Source organism: Bubalus bubalis, chromosome 7 (assembly GCF_019923935.1).
Source record: "Bubalus bubalis isolate 160015118507 breed Murrah chromosome 7, NDDB_SH_1, whole genome shotgun sequence".
Taxonomy (NCBI): domain Eukaryota; kingdom Metazoa; phylum Chordata; class Mammalia; order Artiodactyla; family Bovidae; genus Bubalus; species Bubalus bubalis.
In genome coordinates this window covers 101,541,652-101,563,687 of record NC_059163.1, presented here as the reverse complement: position 1 = coordinate 101,563,687, position 22,036 = coordinate 101,541,652, and the positions used below count along the sequence as shown (strand labels likewise).

General features: G+C 36.8%; 1 protein-coding gene across 10 annotated transcripts in view; it reads right to left on the bottom strand.

The window, feature by feature from the left end:
- The window catches only part of STPG2 (sperm tail PG-rich repeat containing 2), a 620,311-nt gene that overhangs the window by 591,098 nt on the left and 7,177 nt on the right, over window positions 1-22,036 (bottom strand). For all 10 annotated transcript variants that reach the window (XM_044946202.2, XM_044946197.2, XM_044946200.2 and 7 more), the window contains exons 2-4: window positions 17,243-17,355; window positions 9,917-10,075; window positions 7,846-8,007 (exon numbers count right to left, since the gene is read on the bottom strand). In XM_044946202.2, the coding sequence (XP_044802137.2) occupies window positions 7,846-8,007; window positions 9,917-10,075; window positions 17,243-17,355 (434 nt within the window). The remainder of the gene's footprint in view (window positions 1-7,845; window positions 8,008-9,916; window positions 10,076-17,242; window positions 17,356-22,036) is intronic.

The following is a 22,036-nucleotide window of genomic DNA, read 5'->3' as shown; positions in this document are numbered from 1 at the left end:
ATACCAGCTTGTCTATTTACCTTTACCTTTGTATTTTAATTCTTTAAATAGAATTTGAGCTATTATCTAATAAACTTTCATTTCATCCTGAGGAACTTCAGTACTAGAAATAAAGCCTCTAGGTTTCTGTTTACCTGGGAATCTTAATTTTGCTTTCATTTTCAAAGAATTTTTCTGCTGACTATAGAATTCTTGATTAACAATGATTTTTATTTAAGCACTTTGAATATATCATTTCATTGCCTTCCAGCCTCCATTTTCTCTGATAAGTAAGCTCTTAGTCTTCTTAGGGATTCCTTGTCATGTCTCTCGCATCTTTCAAGATTTCTCATTGTCTTTGGTATTCAACATTTTGTGTTATATCTAGCTGTGCATCTCTTTGAATTTATACTACTTGCAATTCATTGAGCTTCCTGTATGTGTAGATTATTTTTCATCAACTTTGAGATGTTTCCAAGCTATTATTTCTTCAAATATTCTCTCTGCCCTTTTTCTTTCTTTGACTCTTACCATGCTTATGTTAGTATGTTTGATGTTTCATGTGCTCCGCTGCTCAGTTGTGTCTAACTTTTTGCAATCCCGTGGACTGTAGCCCACCAGGCTCCTCTGTACATGGAATTTTCCAGGCAAGAATACTGGAGTGAGTTGCCATTTCCTACTCCAGGGGATCTTCCCGACCCAGGGACTGAACTGACGTCTCTTGTGTCTCCTGCATTGGCAGGCAGATGCTTTACCACTGCACCCTGGGAAGCCCAAGTCCTTTACTTATTTGACTGTATTTAAATTAGCTGATATAAAGACTTTATCTAATAAGTCCAACATCCTGGCTTCCTCAAGAACAGTTTCTAATGATTGCTTCTTTTCCTGCATATGGACCATATACTTTTTGTTCTTTGTATGTCTCATAATTATGTTGTAAACCAGACATCTGAGATAATTCAATGAGAAAACTCAAAAATCAGAATCTCCCTCCTGCCCCTAATTCTGTTTTTGTTTGTTTGTTTTGTTCTATGATTTTCCTGAACTAATTCTCTAAATTCTGCATTCTCTGTCATGTATGTTCACTAAAGTCTCAGTCTAGTTAGCTAATTGGCCGGGTAAAGGCTGGACAGGGGTTTTTAATACCCTTGCAGTAAGCCTCCAACCTTTGCAGACATGCTCTGCGCATGTGTTGAAACACACCTTCAACATTCAAGTTGGCAGTTTATAAGTCTGTCTGAGCTTTCACTTCCCACTTGTATAGAACCGCATAGTCACATAGAGGTAAGAACTCTGTACCTTCTCAAGTCTCAAAATGGTTTTCAATCCTGAAACCATTTTCAGTCTTTTACAAGATTAAGCAAATAAGTAACTATACTGAGAACAGTGTGAGCCAGGTTATGTGAGAGAAGGGAGATCAAATATGGCAAAGGAGATACTGGAATAAACATGTGGCATTGAACCGGAATCAGATCAATATAAGCTCAAAGTTTTTAATAAGTAATAAAAAGTACAGATTTATAACTCTGTCCATTGAGATGGCCTAGAAGGAATGATATCCTAAACATACCTAGTGTACTGATATTGTTTTGAAATATTATTCTCTACTAAAAAAGTAGGGCTCCTTGAGGAAATGACTGATTTGAACGACTGGGACAGGGAAAAAACAAAATGGGTCTGGTGCATTTTATTGTGCCATAAAATAAAGAAATGCTCAATGAATGTCAAAAACACAATAAGCAGATTTAAAGAGCTCCCAAGGGTCAAACATTAAATAATTTTAACTTCAAAATAAAAAGTGAGAGCAGTAAATTATAACCTTTGGAGTAAAACAGGAATTTAAGAACCCATACTGATATAAATACATAAAAGATAAAGAACATAAAGCCATTCTTTAAAATGCCAACAAAAAATGTTAAAAAGAAAATATAGAATTAGAAAACCATAATTTAATAAACATCACAATAAAATTGATTCAGGCATCATCAATGGATATTAAATAGGTGAGAGTTTGATAAGGAACAGCATATATATTCATTCTTAAAGTAATTTCTCCAAAATATTTATAATTTTTAAAAATAGTAACTTTACAGTAGATAAAACTAGAAGACACCCCCTCAAGTTAACATCACCAATTACCAGATAAGTAAACATCCTGTCCCTCTTTATGTGATACACTGATACATCACTTTCATGCCAGCCAAAAAGATAAACTTATCCTAATCATGATAAAACATACACAAATCCAAAATGGAAACATATTCTACAAAATAAACACTCCGTACTCTTTAAAAAGTCAAGACTACAAAAAACAATGAAAGATTGAAGAACTGTTCCCAATTAAAGGAATCTAAGGAGACACAACTAAATGTGGCTTATAATACTAGATTAAGACTCTAGACCAAAACTCATTTTTAAAGAACTTCATTGAGATAATTAGCAATACTTTAGAAATATTTATAGATTAGATGATAGCATTATATGAATGAAATTTTTCCGATTTTGATCATTATTGTGTTCATAATAGAGATTCTTGTTCTTAGAAATTCTATACTAATGTATTTAGGTATAAAGGGGCATCATGTTTGAAATGCAGTACTCTCAAATTGCTTAATGAAAAGAAGGATAGAAATAAATATGGAGGAAATGACAAAGAAAATGTAATGAAGTGTTAACTGCAGGATCTAAGTGAAAAGTATATAGTAATTACTTGTATTATTCTTGTTACTTTTCTCCCAATCTGAAATTTTTTCAACATATAAATTTTTTTAAAAAAAGAAATTCACTAACTGGGAACAATGAATAAATTAGATAAAATATATTGATATAGTTAAATCTAGAAAATATAGTATTAAGTGAACTAGGAAGCAATCTACATACCAGATGATACCATTTACAACAATATTTGTTATTTAAATGTAGTAAAGATTCAAAACCTGGTCCACTGGAGAAGGGAATGGCAAACCACTTCAGTATTCTTGCCTTGAACCCCATGAATAGTATGAAAAGGCAAAAAGATAGGACAGTGAAAGATGAACTCCCCAGGTTGGTAGGTGCCCAATATGCTACTGGAGATCTGTGGAGAATAACTCCAGAAAGAATGAAGAGAAGGAGCCAAAGAAAAAACAACACCCAGTTGTGGATGTGACTGATGATGGAAGTAAAGTCTGATGTTGAAAAGAGCAATACTGCTTAGGAACCTGGAATGTTAGATCCATGAATCAAGGCAAATTGGAAGTTGTCAAACAGGAGACGGCAAGAGTGAACATCAACATTTTAGGAATTAGTAAACTAAAATGGACTGGAATGGGTGAATTTAACTCAGATGACCACTATATCTACTATGGTGGGCAGGAATCCCTTAGAAGAAATGGAGTAGCCATCATAGTCAACAAAAGAATCCAAAATGCAGTACTTGGATGCAATCTTAAAAATGACAGAATGCTCTCTGTTCGTTTCCAAGGCAAACCATTCAATAGCACAGTAATCCAAGTCTATGCCCCAAACACTAATGCTGAAGAAGTTGAAGTTGAACGGTTCTATGAAGACCTACAAGACCTTCTAGAATTAACACCCAAAAAAGATGTCCTTTTCATTATAGGGGACTGGAATGCAAAAGTAGGAAGTCAAGAAACACCTGGAGTAACAGGCAAGTTTGGCCTCGGACTACAGAATGAAGCAGGGCAAAGCTAATAGAGTTTTGCCAAGAGAACGCACTGGTCATAGGAAACACCCACTTTGAACAACACAAGAGAACACTCTACACATGGATATCATCAGATGGTCAATGCCAAAATGAAATGGATTATACTCTGCAACCAAAGATGGAGAAGCTCTCTACAGTTAGCAAAAACAAGTCCAGGAGCTGACTGTGGCTTAGATCATGAATTCCTATTGCTAAATTCAGACTTAAATTGAAGAAAGTAGGGAAAATCACTAGACCATTAAAAATGAAGTCGCTCAGCTATGTCCGACTCTTTGCGACCCCATAGACTGTAGCCTATCAGACTCCCCCATCCATGGAATTTTCCAGGCAAGAGTACTGGAGTGGGTTGCCATTTCCTTCTGCAGGGATCTTCCAAACCCAGGGATTGAATCCAGGTCTCCTGCACTGCAAGCAGACGCTTTGCCATCTGAGCCACCATTCAAGCATGACCTAAATAAAATCCTTTACACTTATACAGTGGAAGTGACAAATAGATTCAAGGGATTAGATCTGATAGACAGAGTGCCTGAAGAACTATGGACAGAGGTTCGTGACATTGTACAGGAAGCAGTGATCAAGAACATCCCAAGAAAAAGAAATGCAAAAAGGCAAAATGGTAGTCTGAGGAGACCTTACAAATAGCTGTGAAAAGAAGGGAAGTGAAAGGCAAAGGAGAAAAGGAAAGATATACCCACTTGAATACAGAGTTCCAAAGAATAGCAAGGAGAGATAAGAAAGCCTTCTTCAGTGATTAATGCAAAGAAATAGAGGAAAACAACAGAATGGGAAAGACTAGAGATCTCTTCAAGAAAATCAGAGATACCATGGGAACATTTCACACAAAGATGGGCTCAGTAAAGGACAGAAATGGTATGGAGCTAACAGAAGCAGAAGATATTAAGAAGAGGTGGCAAGAATACACAGAAGAACTATACATAAAAGATCTTCACGACCCAGATAACCATGATGGTGTGATCACTCACCTAGAGCTAAACATCCTGGAATGTGAAGTCAAGTGGGCCTTAGGAGGCATCACTACAAACAAAGCTAGTGGAGGTGATGGAATTCCACTTGAGCTATTTCAAATCCTAAAAGATGATGCTGTGAAGGTGCTGCACTCAATTTGCCAGCAACTTTGGAAAACTCAACAGTGGCCACTGGAAAAGATCAGTTTTCAATCCAATCCCAAAGAAAGGCAATGCCAAAGAATGCTCAAACTACCACACAATGGCACTTATCTCACACACTAGCAAAGCAATGCTCAAAGTTCTCCAAGCCAGGCTTCAACAGGTGAACTTCCAGATGTTTAAGCTGGATATAGAAAAGGCAGAGGAACCAGAGATCAAATTGCCAACATCTGATGGATCATCAAAAAAGCGAGGAAGTTGCAGAAAAACATCTACTTCTGCTTTATTGACTATGACAAAGCCTTTGACTGTGTGGATCACAATAAACTGTGAAAAATTCTTCAAGAGATGGGAATACCAGACCACCTGACCTGCCTCTTATAAATCTTCATGCAGGTCAAGAAGCAACAGTTAGAACTGGAATGGAACAACAGACTGGTTCCAAATTGGGAAAGGAGTATGTCAAGGCTGTATATTATCACCCTGCTAATTTAACTTATATGCAGTGTACACCATGCAAAATGCCAAGCTGGATGAAGCACAAGCTGGAATCAAGACTGCAGGGAGAAATCTCAATAACCTCAGATATGCAGATGACACCACCCTTATGGCAGAAAGTGAAGAGGAACTAAAGAGCCTTTTGATGAAAGTGAAAGAGGAGAGTGAAAAAGTTGGGTTAAAACTCAACATTCAGAAAACTAAGATCACAGCATCTGGTCCCATCACTTCATGGCAGCTAGACAGGGAAACAATGGAAACAGTGACAGACATTATTTTCTGGGGCTCCAAAATCACTGCAGATGGTGACTGCAGCCATGAAATTAAAAGACGCTTCTGCCTGGGAAGAAAAGTTATGACCAACCTAGACAGCATATTAAAAAGCAGAGACATTACTTTGCCAACAAAGGTCCATCTAGTTAAAGTTTTGGTTTTTCCAGTAGTCATGTATGGATGTGAGAGTTGGACTATAAAGAAAGTTGGGCACTGAAGAATTGATGCTTTTGAACTGTGGTGTTGGAGAAGACTCTTGAGAGTCCCTTGGACTGCAAGGAGGTCCAACCAGTCCACCCTAAAGGAAATCAGTCCTGAATATTTATTGGAAGGACTGATGCTGGAGCTGAAATGCTAATACTTTGGCTACCTGATGTGAAGAACTAACTCATTTGAAAAGACCCTGATGCTGGGAATGATTATAGGTGGGAAGAAAAGGGGACGATAGAGGATGAGATGGTTTGATGGTATCACTGACTTGATGGACGTGAGTTTAATAAGCTCCAGGAGTTGGTGATGGACAGGGAGGCCTGGGGTACTGCAGTCCATGGGTTGCAAAAAGTCAGACATTATTGAGCAACTGAACTGAAATGAACTAAAAGATTCACTGTTTACTTTTGCAAAGGGAGACAAAAGCAGGGAGGGAACTTGGGCAGGGTAATAATTGTAATAATATATTTTTTAAAAAACGCGGGCTTCCCTGGTGGCTCAGACAGTATAGAATCCGCCTGCAATGCGGGAGACCTGGGTTCCATCCCTGGTTTGGGAAGATCCCCTGGAGGATGGCATGGCAACCCACTCCAGTATTCTTGGCCTGGGGAATCCCCATGGACAGAGGAACCTGGTGGGCTACAGTCCATGGGGTCATAAAGAGTTGGACACAACTGAGCAACCAAGCACACATTTTAAAACATAGCTAATTGAAGTGTAATAAAATTTTATTATGTATTATATGTGATGGTGGGTACATGGTTATCTGTTTTTATGTTTTTACTAGTCAATGTGTAATTATATAAATTACAATAAAAATACTTTAGGAATAAAAACTTAACAATTCAAAGTATCTAAGACTCTAAAATGCCCCAGTATACCTGTTACCAAAAATCAAATGGTTTCACAAGGTGTTTAAGTCTATACCCAAAAATGGAAACATGTTCAAACATTAGAGAGTACTGGGAATAAAAGCTAAGCCAAATTCTGAATATACCTTTTCTTTGCCCAAGATGTCTCTTCAGCCTCTCCTTAACTGTACCCTAAATTTGCCATTTTCCTCACTAGGATTACTTCTTCAAGATCCCATAAAAGTATAAAAATACAACAGATTCAAAGCACAATGTGCTTCAGTCTTGTAATGAAGTAAAACCAGACATATCTATATTCATGGATAACGCATACATTTCAACTGACTGAATGAAGTTTTTGCTCATTTGAAATTTAAAACCTGGATAAGATGCATCTGCTATATTATGTTTGATATTTTAAATCAGAGAGAGACTCCTTATCCTTTTTAATGATCACTTATGAAATAAATAATGCTTATTAGATTCAAATTCTGTCATAGGACTTCTGTGGTAGTCCAGTGGCTGAGACTCCACAGCCCCAATGTAGGGGGCCTCAGTATAATCCCTGGTCAGGTAACTAGATCCCACATGACACAAATAAAGATCCCATATGCCACCACATGGTACAGACAAATAAATATTTTTAAAAAACAAATTATTTTATAAATAAAATGCTTCTTCCCTTTCAAATTCAGGAAAAGAATATCTATGTATTGCATATGCTTATACAATGCAGCAGAAGACTTTTAGTAAGTTAAACCTACTTCCTCTTTTTCTGGAATATACCTAGACTATATTTCCCAGACTCCTTGGCAGTTTATATTATACCTTTATATTATGAGGTATATAAACGTAATATAAAGTTCAGTGTGCCCTGAACTCCCCGGCCTAACCTAGAAAGAAACCCACTAGCAGTTCTTTGTCCTCTTACCCTTCTGCAGGATGGATACATATGACACCAAGACCCTTGGAGATAACAGTAACATGAATGGAATAAGCCTGTGTTCCTGAATCTATACATGGAGGAAAGTCTCTTATCAACAAGAAATGCCCATATGAATGATAAAGAAAAAGAATTTCTGCTGTATTAAGTCAGTGAGATTTGGGGGTCTATTTGTTATGCAGTTAGCATTACCTTAACTAAAACATGCAAAATCATAAATGGTCTTCCAACTGTCAATGTGAAATGTACTATACTTACAATTTGAGGCTTATAGTATGCTGGACCTAGGGTGCTGTCACTGGCAGGTGGTAAATGTTTTACGATACTGTCATCCTCATTAATATCATAACCGTATGACCGTCCAAAAGGAATTGAAGGAACATAAACACTTCTGGAAACTGTAAGTGCCCTTGACATTTTCTGTTAAAAAAAAAAAAATTATACTATTTACTCAAAGACAAGAGAAGGAATGAATAATAAAATATTAAAATTTACAATAGACAACTATTAAATATTGACTTCATGAGTTTTACAATATAAATCAAAAATGTTTGTAAAAGTAATTTAAAAGAGTGAATTCAAGTCTTACTTCATAATATAAACCAAGATTTAATCAAACTATTATTAAATAGTAACATAAACCATAATACAAACCAAACTACTGTTTAAGCCACTATTAGAGGTAAGGAATCTCTCTCACTTGGCTCAGTTTTTTATCTTGCTTAGTAAAGCAAGTATTAGTGATTTCAAAAATGGGCATTCATTTCTACAGTCATATCAACAATCAGCAATTCCAAGTGGACTTGTGCTATGCAATCATAGTATCTGCCAGGCCAAAACAAACTTTACATTTTTCTGTAACATTTCCTGGCTTCATTCCTTCCCAGCTAAATCATCTTACCAGTACCCTATATAAAAAATCCTAATTTTGCAGACTATGTAGCAAGGAAAATATCTGATTTAACGTTAAATGGAAATCAAAAATATAAATTAAAATTAAATTTTTGACTACAGCTATTTAAATTATGTAATATTATATGTCAGTGTATAAAGTCATATGGCTTCCCAGATGGCTCAGTGATAAAGAACACACTTGCCAATGCAGGAGATGGGGGTTCAATCCCTGGGTGAGGAAGATCCCCTGGAGAAGGAAATGGCAACACTTTCCAGTATTCCTGCCTGGAAAATCCCATGAACAGAGGAACCTGGCGGGCTACATACAGTTCATGGGGACACAAAAGAGTCAAACACAACTTAGTGACGAAAGAACAACTACAATAAAGTCATATACATATACAGTTTAACACTAAAAAAATTAACAGAATTATCAGTGTTAAGAGTCAGAAGTTTTCAGGTGATTATCTGTTTTTTCAGAATTTCCTTTAATGTAAGCTCTTTTATAATTTTAATAAAAACAAGAAAGAGTAACATATATTAGAAATATTAGTATAAATATAGGGCCTCTCTGGTGGCTCAGATGGTAAAGAATTCACCTGCAATGAAGGAGACCTGTGTTCAATCCCTGCATTGGGAAGATCCAATGGAGAAGGGAATGGAAGCCCACTTCAGTATTCTTGCCTGGAGAATTCTATGGACAGAGGAGCCTGGCAGACTACAGTCCATGGCGTCACTAAGAGTCAGATTAAGACTGAGCGACTAACACACACACATCTGGTATAAGAATATCAAATAAAATACTGGCATTTAAATGGTTTAGTCATCTGAAAATTTACTTATTAAGAATATACTGATCCTCTGGAAAGGATATTGCAATCCTATGCTTCAAAACAAACCTCTGCTATAAACCATCTCCAAACTATGCTTTCCCATAATACATCAGTCTTCCTTTAAATTCCTATGGCACTTAATCACATGATCATTCACTTAGCATCTGTCATATTTCATCTTATATTATTAATGATCTATATATTTCTCTCTCACCTAAATTTTAAGCTTATTTATTTCAGGAGTCATGTTTCAATTTTCACTATATTATTAACAATACTTAACACAGTTTCCTCTATATACAGATGTAAATCACTATGGCAACTTTTAAAATCTCCTTTACTTTTTGTTCACCTCAGACACTGGAAGAGACTATACTTTTATCAAAAGCAAAAATGAAGTCAAATGTTAATACAGGTAAAAAACTAAAATTTGTAAACAGTATTCATTTAATTATGAACTACAATATGGATACTAATAAACCAGATAATTTTCACCATAAGGTTTTTTAAATGTACTTATCACATAAAACATTATACCATTTCTACATTATTTTAACTTTAAAAAAAAGTAATTAGGAACAGAAATCAAAATAGCAACATACTGACTGAAGACGCTCTTTAGCCTCCGGAGTTTTCCTGTTCACGACAGCCAGTGTTCCAGGATAAGATCCATCATAGCTTGCTGGCCCTGGACCATCTGAAATAAACTTCTTAAAACGCTTTTCCCGGTTTTGTAGACTTTGGCCTCCTTTTATATTACACTAAAATGGACAGGAAAAACATGAATTAAAAGAAACACTTAAAAAAAGAAACACTTAAAAAAAATAAAATAAAAAAAAAAAATAAAAGAAACACTTTTAAATCAATATCTATTTGATAAATATTACATATTAATATGAACATTATTAGTTTTAAAACTCAGCCTGAGAAAGTTAAGGCTCTTGACTGAAGACAGTTCTCTAATGAGAGACATTAATAAGAAAGGATGACAATACAGCTGTCAGTTTTAATGGCAAACTCAAACTAAAATTTGCTGTACTTTGAACACTCAAAAAGAATGCAACACTCAGTTTTAAAACAGAAATCAAAGATAAAGGAATCTCCAAAGTTATGGAGCAAGAATAAAGAGTGCATGTTTGTTTATAAGTCTCTGGAGAATTTAAACCTCTGAAATGAGATTAAATGTTCATACTGCAGGGGGGAAGAAAGCCTTCCAATCTTGTTTAGGATTAATTATTTTCATGAATAACACTTTGGACATTTCCAGGGTTGTTTATGCAGTTTTACTGGCAACAGCTTGGTTTTATGCTCAGATTAGTTCTAAACACTGTTTATTGCAGGGATATGCAATATCCAGATATGCATGTCACATATCTGGATTCTCTAGAATCAGAAAGTTATCAACTGGCTAAAAGCCAACTAATTCAAATAAAATTCCATCATACTAGTTTCAATAAACAATCACAGATCAGTCATTTCAAAGATGATTCATATTCATATTTGTTGGCATCTGATTGGTCAGATATGTTTTTTTAAGTTATTAATTTACCAACAGACTTTTTCACACGATGTGTTCATGTCAGCTGTTCACAATCACTATTGACTGAGCATACCTCTAGTTTGCACCTTACTAGGCTTTATTCAGAGTTTAAGAAATACACAAAAGAGTTCTTTTGGTAAAAAAAAAAAAAAGAGTCAAATTATTCTTAGATACTCAATTCACTACTTGATTACTGATTTAATAAAATCACAATTCCTATGTTTAAAGAATTTGGATCTATAATGGTAGACATTAATGATTTTGTAAAAAGTTTAATAAGTTAAATTAAAATATAAAATCATGTGAAGAGAAGATCTCCAAATTTCCATTCTTTGACAGCCATTAGTATAGTCTCTAAGATCTGACATTTCAAACTGAATTTGAATTTATATTGAATGCTTCAACAAAAGTTTAGATAGCTCTGATTTTTTTAACTGCATACAAAATAACCAGGATATGTTTCATATTATTCATAACTACAAATTTCACAAGAGTTTACAAAGGGAACTTCCATATGTCAGATAACTGAGTCAAAATCATATTACCAAGTAATAATACAGTTTATATAAACACCTGTGAGAAAGCGGTCTTAGTCTTTCTTGAGAACTATGCTTTGTCTATGTGCTATGGTTATGTGATGAATTATTATATTGTCAGCAATCTCTCAACACTATAGGAGGCAGAGTCTCATCTAAAGTGTGAACCCATGCACTGTATCACACATGATAACCTATCATTCAGCTCTAATGAGGTATATCTCTTCAATCAAAAATAAAACCTAGATTTGGACATCTCTTACTAGGCCTAGTTTATGAAAAATAAGACATAAACCATATAGGCACAGGAAATAGATCCCCATATCTAGAACCATTCTTCTGTGTGTGTGTGTGTGTGTGTGTGTGTGTGTGTGTGTGTGTATGTTAGTCACTCAATTACGTTAGACTCTTTGCAGCCCCACGGATTCTACACCACCAGACCCGTCTGTCCATGTGATTCTCCAGGCAAGAATATTGGAGTGGGTTGCCAGTTCCTTCTCCAGGGCCATTCTCATGTGGGAAGGAACGAAATGGTATCTACCTTACAGAAACAGGTCTAATGCTAGAAGACAACCAGAAAACAATGAAATTTGTACTGAATTTTTGGAATGGGAATCATCCTAGGAAATAGGATATGGACAAAAAAAAGTATGTGACTTAATAGGTTAATTATCAAAGGATCAGAAGTTTGCACTTTGTAAATTTGATTCTTCTGCTTCTTTTATTTTCTTAATTTTCTTTGCGTTCTTTTCTACAAAGCAAATATCCTTTATGTTCTTTTCTACTTTTCTTTTCCTCTTGAAAAAAATTAACATACTTCAGATATGCTAAAGGAAACTGCTTTGCCTATAACTGGCCAAGAGCTATAAAGGCAAAAATTATGCCCCACCTCCAACTTTAGAATAATGGTCACAACCATAGCCAAAGTGAAATGACCATAAGAGGAAGAGAGAAACAGAGAAGACCAAATAGGGGGAAAAAATTTCAACTCCTAAATCTTCTGCTTTCATAAAAGCTTCAAGTATTCTACATGTATTCTATTGCTACATTTAGCAGTGGAGGCAGGCCCTCACAAATACAACCCACATTTTGGGTTTTTTAACATTTCATTTGAAGTCTTCAAATGATATTTACTAACTGCCCATAGAAAGCAACATTTCAATCTATGCTTCCAAAAGAAAAGTATAAAAATAAATTACCAAATATACCCATTAATTTCCAGTAAGATTACTCCTTTATTATCTAATATATTATTTACATAACATGTAACCTATGTCACATTACAAACATGTTTCCTATTGTTGTTTAAAATGAAATGACTTTTATTTTTCAAATAGTATGATAAATTCATGCTTCTTGAACTTCTAAAAGTTCTACAAGAATTTAACTTAAAACTCCAAAACTTAACAGCAACTGTGTAAGTAATAAATCATTTTTTAAAGCAAGGAAATCAATATTTTCCAGGCATTTGCTTATAGTTTTAAGGATAAAAGTAGAGAATACTAGAACTTTTTCTTAGATCATCCATTCCACAAAAAAGCACACTTCCTTACTTCTTACTCTTGAAATCCAAGAAATGTACCCAATTGGGAATAAAATAAAATTTTACTTAAATTGTCCTTTATATTACTTTACAAGAGAATTGACTAAAATCAGTATTAAAGTAACACTCCAACATCCTGATAACTATCACATTTGACAAGTTTGAAACCTATATATTATGTATTTTTACTGTATTTCCCTCTTTGAATACTACAATTACATACCAGGCTTAACGAGGGAAATGCTGTCAGAACCAGCAAGCCCATAGACCCATGCTGGCCTGGTCTGTACGCCAGGGAGTGGAAGCAGGAGTGACACTGCTAATGACTACATCTAATGTCCCACTATTTAATGTTTTGCTTTTTGTGCTCTAGGCTCTCGTTTTCTGGAAATGTTAAGAGTTCGTGGGAAAGCAAGACATGTTCCCCTGAAGTGGAAGTTGAAACCACCAAAGCGATCATTAACGTTCTTTCCTACCAAGCAGAAAACAAAATAAGGAGGTTTGTGTATTGACAGGGGAAATTAATTTTCTGTCCTGACTAGGACAGAAAAACAGGACTAAAGAGTACCAGGAGTGTGGTAGGATGGAAGATGGGACACCCTGCAGAGCCTTCTAACTGTCGGTGAAAATGCTAAGAGCAAGTTTATTTAAAGGACAAAAAGCAAGCCTAAGAACCAAGAACTCAGACACCTTAGATCTGAAGTCTATTCATCTCACTAAGCTTAGAACTCCACCAGTATAAAGTTCGTGTTAAAGGAACATGGAATGAGTAACGGAAAAATCTTAAGCTATAGCCTTTTGTTCAGTTACAGAAACAGAACAGGTCCTTACCTATATTTCCTTGCTTTATACGTCACTTTTTTTTTTTAATTTTCCTTCTATTTCTTTCTCCTTTCTATTGTAAAATGGCAACACTAATAATTGTTAAAATTTACTGAAGGCCAACCTTCAGTACTTTAAGGTACTATTCTAAATGCTTATTAATATATTTAATCCTTAGAAAAAAAAAAGCCTACCAAATTACTGCCGCTACTTAATAGACAAAGAAACAAAGGCCTGAAGAGACTAAGTGGTTAAGATTAAGTCTCACAGCTTGTAAGCAGAGACAGATTTTGAGTCTAGGTAGTCTAGCTCCAGAGCCCACACTCCCAACCACTTCTTTATAAAAGCTCATGTTATATTTACCATCAAATCTATAAACTGCAGAACAATGAAACAGGAATGTCAAGAACAAGAAGCAGTCTTCATCTAAAGCTCCAGGATTCATTTAGCAGTGACACCATAATACCATCTTTAAACGTAGTAGCAAAACACTAAAATATGCATAAAATAACTGAACTTTTAAAATTACATATATAGGAAGAAGTGTGTATATGTCGTGTGCATGAGAGAGAGGAGAACTAGGCAATCAAAGCATGAAACGTAATGGAAATCTATTGCTTTTCTCTGTTCAGCATCCCTTCTATTATTTGCTCAAAATAGCATATTTACCACTCTTGGGATAATCAAACCTACTGTATTTTGTGTTTTAAAAGGAACTTCCAAACACAGGAACCCCTGACCCAGGAATCACAGGTGTGGGTCCATAATAAAACCAGACCAGATTTTCCCTACTGAGAATTTTATCTGTAGTGTTGTCAGACATTAAAAAAAAAAAAAAAAAAGTGGAAGGAATTTATGGAATTACATTATCTAATCTCACAGGCTAGTAAAGTAATGCTCAAAATTCTCCAAGTCAGGCTTCAGCAATATGTGAACCGTGAATTTCCTGATGTTCAAGCTGGTTTTAGAAAAGGCAGAGGAACCAGAGATCTAATTGCCAACATCCATTGGATCATGGAAAAAGCAAGAGAGTTCCAGAAAAACATCTATTTCTGCTTTATTGACTATGCCAAAGCCTTTGACTGTGTGGATCACAATAAACTGTGGAAAATTCTAAAAGAGATGGGCATACCAGACCACCTGACCTCCCTCTTCAGAAATCTGTATGCAGGTCATGAAGCAACAGTTAGAATTGGACATGGAACAACAGACTGGTTCCAAATAGGAAAAGGAGTATGTCAAGGCTCTATATTGTCAACCTGCTTATTTAACTTATATGCAGAGTATATCATGAGAAACGCTGGACTGGAAGAAACACAAGCTGGAATCAAGATTGCCGGGAGAAATATCAATAACCTCAGATATGCAGATGACACCACCCTTATGGCAGAAAGTGAAGAGGAACTAAAAAGCCTCTTGATGAAAGTGAAAGTAGAGAGTGAAAAAGTTGGCTTAAAGCTCAACATTCAGAAAACAATGATCATGGCATCCGGTCCCATCACTTCATGGGAAATAGATGGGGAAACAGTGGAAACAGTGTCAGACTTTATTTTTGGGGGCTCCCAAATCACTGCAGATGGTGACTGCAGCCATGAAATTAAAAGACGCTTACTCCTTGGAAGGAAAGTTATGACCAACCTAGATAGCATATTCAAAAGCAGAGACATTACTTTGCCAACAAAGGTCCGTCTAGTCAAGGCTATGGTTTTTCCTGTGGTCATGTATGGACATGAGAGTTGGACTGTGAAGAAGTCTGAGCACTGAAGAATTGATGCTTTTGAACTGTGGTGTTGGAGAAGACTCCTGAGAGTCCCTTGGACTGCAAGGAGATCCAACCAGTCCATTCTGAAGGAGATCAGCCCTGGGATTTCTTTGGAAGGAATGATGCTAAAGCTGAAACTCCAGTACTTTGGCCACCTGATGCGAAGAGTTGACTCATTGGAAAAGACTCTGATGCTGGGAGGGATTGGGGGCAGGAGGAGAAGGGGACGACAGAGGATGAGATGGCTGGATGGCATCACTGACTCGATGGACGTGAGTCTGGGTGAACTCCAGGAGTTGGTGATGGACAGGGAGGCCTGGCGTGCTGTGATTAATGGGGTCGCAGAGTGGGACATGACTGAGTGACTGAACTGAACTGAACTGAACTGAATGGAAGTTTGCCACTGAATAGTGCAGAAGTTCTTACTACTGAAACACCTGGAATTGTCTTAGTTCTATCCTTCTTTACTGCTTCCTTGGTGGCTCAGCTGGTAAAAAATCCGCCTGCAATGTGGGAGGCCTGGATTTGATCCCTGGGTGGGGAAGATCCCCTGGAAAACGGAACGGCTACCCACTCCAGTATTCTGGCCTGGAGAATTCCATGGACAGAGGAGCCTGGCAGGCTATATAGTCTATGGGGTCGCAAAGAGTCAGACACGACTGAACGGCTTTCACTTTCATTTCATCCTTCTTGGCAATGGCACCCCACTCCAGTACTCTTGCCTGGAAAATCCCATGTACGGAGGAGCCTGGTAAGCTGCAGTCCTTGGGGTCACTGAGGGTCGGACATGACTGAGCGACTTCACTTTCACTTTTCACTTTCATGCATTGGAGAAGGAACTGGCAACCTACTACAGTGTTCTTGCCTGGAGAATACCAGGGACGGGGGAGCCTGGTGGACTGCCATCTACGGGGTTACACAGAGTCAGACACAACTGAAGTGACTTAGCAGCAGCAGCAAGACCTGTTTGAACAATTCTTCCATCGAGTCCATGAGCCAACCAAGTATCTTACCTATAAATTTATTAGAAACCTAGTATCTGTCTTAAAAATTCATTTGATTGCTTGCAACCAGAACCCCATAACTGGTAGAAAACATTGCTATTAATACTTCAGAAGTCTAATACAAAAATTAAGACATCAGCGATTGGATCTGGGCCTTTAACAGGGGAGATATAGGTCTGCTTGGGTCAGGTAGGACTTACTATGACTGCAAAATGTATGTGAAAAGGGTAAAACTGGATGTTAATGATTATGAAAATACTGGAATTAAAACATTATTTCTGAACATAAATAAACCATTGAAGATTTTCTGGTCCAGACTCTTGAGATGGTACAGACATAGGAGACAGTGGCCATAGCTACAGCTTTAGAGTACAGCCCACAAACCAATTCCTGCACCCTGCTGTCATTCTTATTCTACATATCTTGACCATCTGTACAACTTTCATGGGCCTTAATAAATTCAGTAGCCCTATTCTCCCACTCAGGAATCTCAAGGACAATGCTTTTGTCCTATAGGTTATATAGACTAATGACCAACACCCACCAATTACCATTGAACACAGTTCTTTTTCTCTTATTCTATTGCAAAATACAGATTGAAAGGCGAAAGAAAATGATATGAAGGGAAAATATAATATGGCAAGTGACACATTAGTCTATTAGAGGAAGAAAGCATGATTTTTGTTAACTCAGACAATTATAATGACTGCTATAAATTTACCTGCTTTTCTGAAACATTATAGTGTCCTGGACCTGGAACATCTTTCTCAGTGTTAGAGACAACAGTAAAAGTACTTTCCCTGGCAGTCAAAGACAGGAATGGTGCATAGCCATCTGTAAGTAAAATCATATCATTGGCAGATAAGACAGGATTCTAATGATTTCAGAGAAAAAGCACTCAAAATATATAAAATCATTTGGTACATCAATTGCTAAGACTATATATTATCAGAACTAATGTCTAGCCATAGAAGTTGTTGCATTTTAAATGTTCTATGTAAGAGTGGAATTAATATATATTAAATTAAGAACCTATAGAATTGAACTTACTAAACAAAAGAAAAAATACCTAAAGAAAACAAAAGCTTTTTTTCTTCTAAGCATATTTAGTTGGGATGAAAGTGGAAGTTCTATTTAACTGATAAAATATTTTCATCCTCAGAAGATCACAGTATTATATGTGGGAGAAACCTATTAATTATACAGCTTCCCTGGTGGTTCAGACAGTTAAGAGTCTCCCTACAATGCGAGAGACCTGAGTTTGATCCCTGAGTTGAGAAGATACCCTGGAGAAAGAAATGGCAACCTACTCCAGTATTCTTGCCTGGAAAATGCCATGGACAGAGGAGCCTGGCAGGCTATAGTCCATGGGGTCATAAAGAGTTGGACACAACTGAGCAACTAACACTTTCACTTTTGTTAATTATACCAAATAGCATATATGAATTTATAGAGAGAGCCTGCTGCTGCTAAGTCACTTCAGTCACGTTCGACTCCGTGCGACCCCAGAGACGGCAGCCCACCAGGCTCCGCCATGCCTGGGATTCTCCAGGCAAGAACACTGGAGTGGGTTGCCATCTCCTTCTCCAATGCATGAAAGTGAAAAGTGAAAGTGAAGTCGCTCAGTCATGTCCGACTCCCAGCAAGCCCATGGACTGCAGCCCACCAGGCTCCTTAAAGTGAGCTTACAGCAAGTAATTAATATAATGTTTCAGAGAGTCGGACACCACTGACTAAAATTTTCAGCTTCGCTTCCTTGCTTGGGTACATGTTTGGCACTCAGTATTTCCTGGATACAAGATACAAGCATAAGATTACTGACATACTTAGTAAATGAACTTATTAGACAGACTTAGTCTGCTGAAAGGCTGATAAAAACTTTTTAAGAAATATATCAAGAAAATGAGCACAGTTTAAGTAACATTGATATTCAAGAAAAAATGAGAGAAAACAGAACTATATTCAACAGGTAATAAAAGGATAAAAGTGAGGACTCAAAACTTGTGAAAATCTTGTACACCTAAGGAAAATGTACACTATGAGGATTTATGGAAATAATTTGTACAGTTTAAAAGCTTGCTAATCTGGACTAATAAAATATATTTTTTAAACCAGAAATAATGTTTTTTTGAGGCCCTCACGCATTAAAATGCAACTGAAATCAAGATTTATGTAAGGACTGAAGCACAAAAGAGGTGAGAAAAATACATACCTTACCCTTAAAAAGAAACAACCTAGTGAAGCATTAAGTGCTAAAATAATTTTAAACAAGTAAGAATATCTGAAGTGCTAAAGTGCCCAGAGGGTCAAAGGAGGGAAGTTCTCAACAACACTGAGGTGATTCGAAAAAAAATTCATGAATGACGTTAAAACTCTGGGTGTTAATTTAGTGACTGATGGTTTGAATCTGCTGTTCAAAACAAAAGCAAACAAAACCACACAAGGACCACAAGAACAGAAATCCTTAAAAGGAAGCCAAGGTCCATTTTGAAAAGACAAGGGTTGTCTGATAGAGCAGAGAAATCCAGTACAGAAGTTGAAATGTTCCAAAATGGGGTAAGCAACCAAAGAACAAAATACAGATTTCAAATGGAACACACATACAGGCACACACAAACCAAGCTACAGATTATATCAAGGGAACAGTGCAAACAACCAGAGAGTGTTCTTCCAAGAGGCATAGAAATATGTCCTATAAACTGGAGAAAAGTCAATGAAAAGAAATAGATCTTGAAATGCGAAAATGGAATTAGCACAAGAAGCACTATGGTATCTATTATAAATATTCTTCATATGTTCAACAAGAGAGAAAGATGAACATGAGGATATAAAAAAGACCCAAAGAAAACTTCTGATAGGAAAAGTATACTTGAGATTAATAACTACTTTTCAATTTTATTATGAGATTTATAACTACTTTTCTGCAGGTTAACAAGATGTTTTTTCTCAGTTCAGTGATGGAATTCCAGTTGAGCTATTCCAAATCCTGAAAAAATGATGCTGTGAAAGTGCTGCGCTCAATATGCCAGAAATTTGGAAAACTCAGCAGTGGCCACAGGACTGGAAAAGGTCAGTTTTCATTCCACTCCCAAAGAAAGGCAATGCCAAAGAATGCTCAAACTACTGCACAATTGCACTCATCTCACACGCTAGTAAAGTAATGCTCAAAATTCCCCAAGCCAGGCTTCAGCAATACGTGAACCGTGAACTTCCAGATGTTCAAGCTGGTTTTAGAAAAGGCAGAGGAACCAGAGATCTAATTGCCAACATCCGCTAGATCATCAAAAAAGCAAGAGAGTTCCAGAAAAACATCTATTTCTGCTTTATTGACTATGCCAAAGCCTTTGACTGTGTGGATCACAATAAACTATGGAAAATTCTGAAAGAGATGGGAATACCAGACCACCTGACCTGCCTCTTGAGAAACCTATATGCAGGTCAGGAAGCAACAGTTAGAACTGGACACGGAACAGACTGGTTCCAAATAGGAAAAGGAGTACGTCAAGGCTGTATATTGTCACCCTGCTTATTTAACTTCTATGCATAGTACATCATGAGAAATGCTGGGCTGGAAGAAACACAAGCTGGAATCAAGATTGCCAGGAGAAATATCAATAACCTCAGATATGCAGATGACACCACCCTTATGGCACAAAGTGGAGAGGAACTAAAGAGCATCTTGATGAAAGTCAAAGAGGAGAGTGAAAAAGTTGGCTTAAAGCTCAACATTCAGAAAATGAAGATCATGGTATCCGGTCCCATCACTTCACGGGAAATAGATGGGGAAACAGTGGAAACAGTGTCAGACTTTATTTTGGGGAGCTCCAAAATCACTGCAGATACTGACTGCAGCCATGAAATTAAAAGACGCTTACTCCTTGGAAGGAAAGTTATGACCAACCTAGATAGCATATTGAAAAGCAGAGACATTACTTTGCCAACAAAGGTCCGTCTAGTCAAGGCTATGGTTTTTCCAGTAGTCATGTATGGATGTGACAGTTGAACTGTGAAGAAAGCTGAGCGCTGGAGAATTGATGCTTTTGAACTGTGGTGTTGGAGAAGACTCTTGAGAGTCCCTTGGACTGCAAGGAGATCTAACCAGTCCATTCTGAAGGAGATCAGCCCTGGGATTTCTTTGGAAGGACTGATGTTGAAGCTGAAACTCCAGTACTTTGGCCACCTGATGCGAAGAGTTGACTCATTGGAAAAGACTCTGATGCTGGGAGGGATTAGGGGCAGGAGGAGAAGGGGATGACAGAGGATGAGATGGCTGGATGGCATCACTGACTCAATGGACGTGAGTTTGAGTGAACTCCAGGAGTTGGTGATAGATACGGAGGCCTGGCATGCTGCGATTCATGGGGTCGCAAAGAGTCAGACACGACTGAGTGACTGAACTGAACTGAATCACTTTAAAAAATAATTGTTTTAAGCAAAAATAATTTTGATTTATTGTGGCATTATAGTATATGTAACGGAGAAGGCAATGGCACCCCACTCCAGTACTCTTGCCTGGAGAATCCCATGGATGGAGGAGCCTGGTGGGCTGCAGTCCATGGGGTTGCTAAGAGTTGGATACAACTGAGCGACTTCACTTTCACTTTTCACTTTCATGCATTGGAGATGGAAATGGCAACCCATTCCAGTGTTCTTGCCTGGAGAATCCCAGGGACGGGGGAGCCTGGTGGGCTGCTGTCTATGGGGTCACACAGAGTCGGACACAACTGAAGTGACTTAGCAGCAGCATGGTATATGTAAATAGAAAATATTTAGCCACAATAGCACAGAGAATGAGGTGAGGAAAACAGAATATGTATGGCTCATATACTATACATGAAGTGGTACAATATTATTTGAAGTTAGACAATGTTAAGTTAGAGATGTATATTGTAAACTCTAGTGGAACCACTAAAAAATAAAAGAAAGCTACAGCTAGTAAACCAGTAGTAGAGATAAAAACAAAAGTACCTTTTTTAAAACTCAAATCATTCAACTATGGCAGGGAAAGAAGCAAAGGGTAACAAAGAACAGATGAGAAAAATAGCAAATTCTAAGAGAGTAAATTTAAACACAACAATATTGGTAACAAAATTAAATGGAAAATGTTTAAACATCCCAATTAAAAGAGATTGTCAGACTTGATAAAAAAGCAACATCTAACTTCAGGGTGTCTATAGGAAACCCTCTTAAAACATAAGACACAGAGATGATAGGAGGAGAAAAAATGTATCATATATCCATGCATCGAAAAAACCTGGTGTGACTAAATTAAAATCCAACAAGGCAGATTTTAGAACAACGAATACCAGGAATAAGAGACATTTCATTATGTTAAAGAGATCATTTCATCAATATGATTCAATGATCAATTAAGAAAAGCAAGGAAGTAATTGCCATAAAAATTAGAATAGTGCTTACCAGTAGGGGAGAAGGTAAGGGTTATGAATGAAAAAGAAAATTTTGCAATGCCATATTTCTTTGAGTATTCACTTTTTAAGTTGTATGTTTATATTTT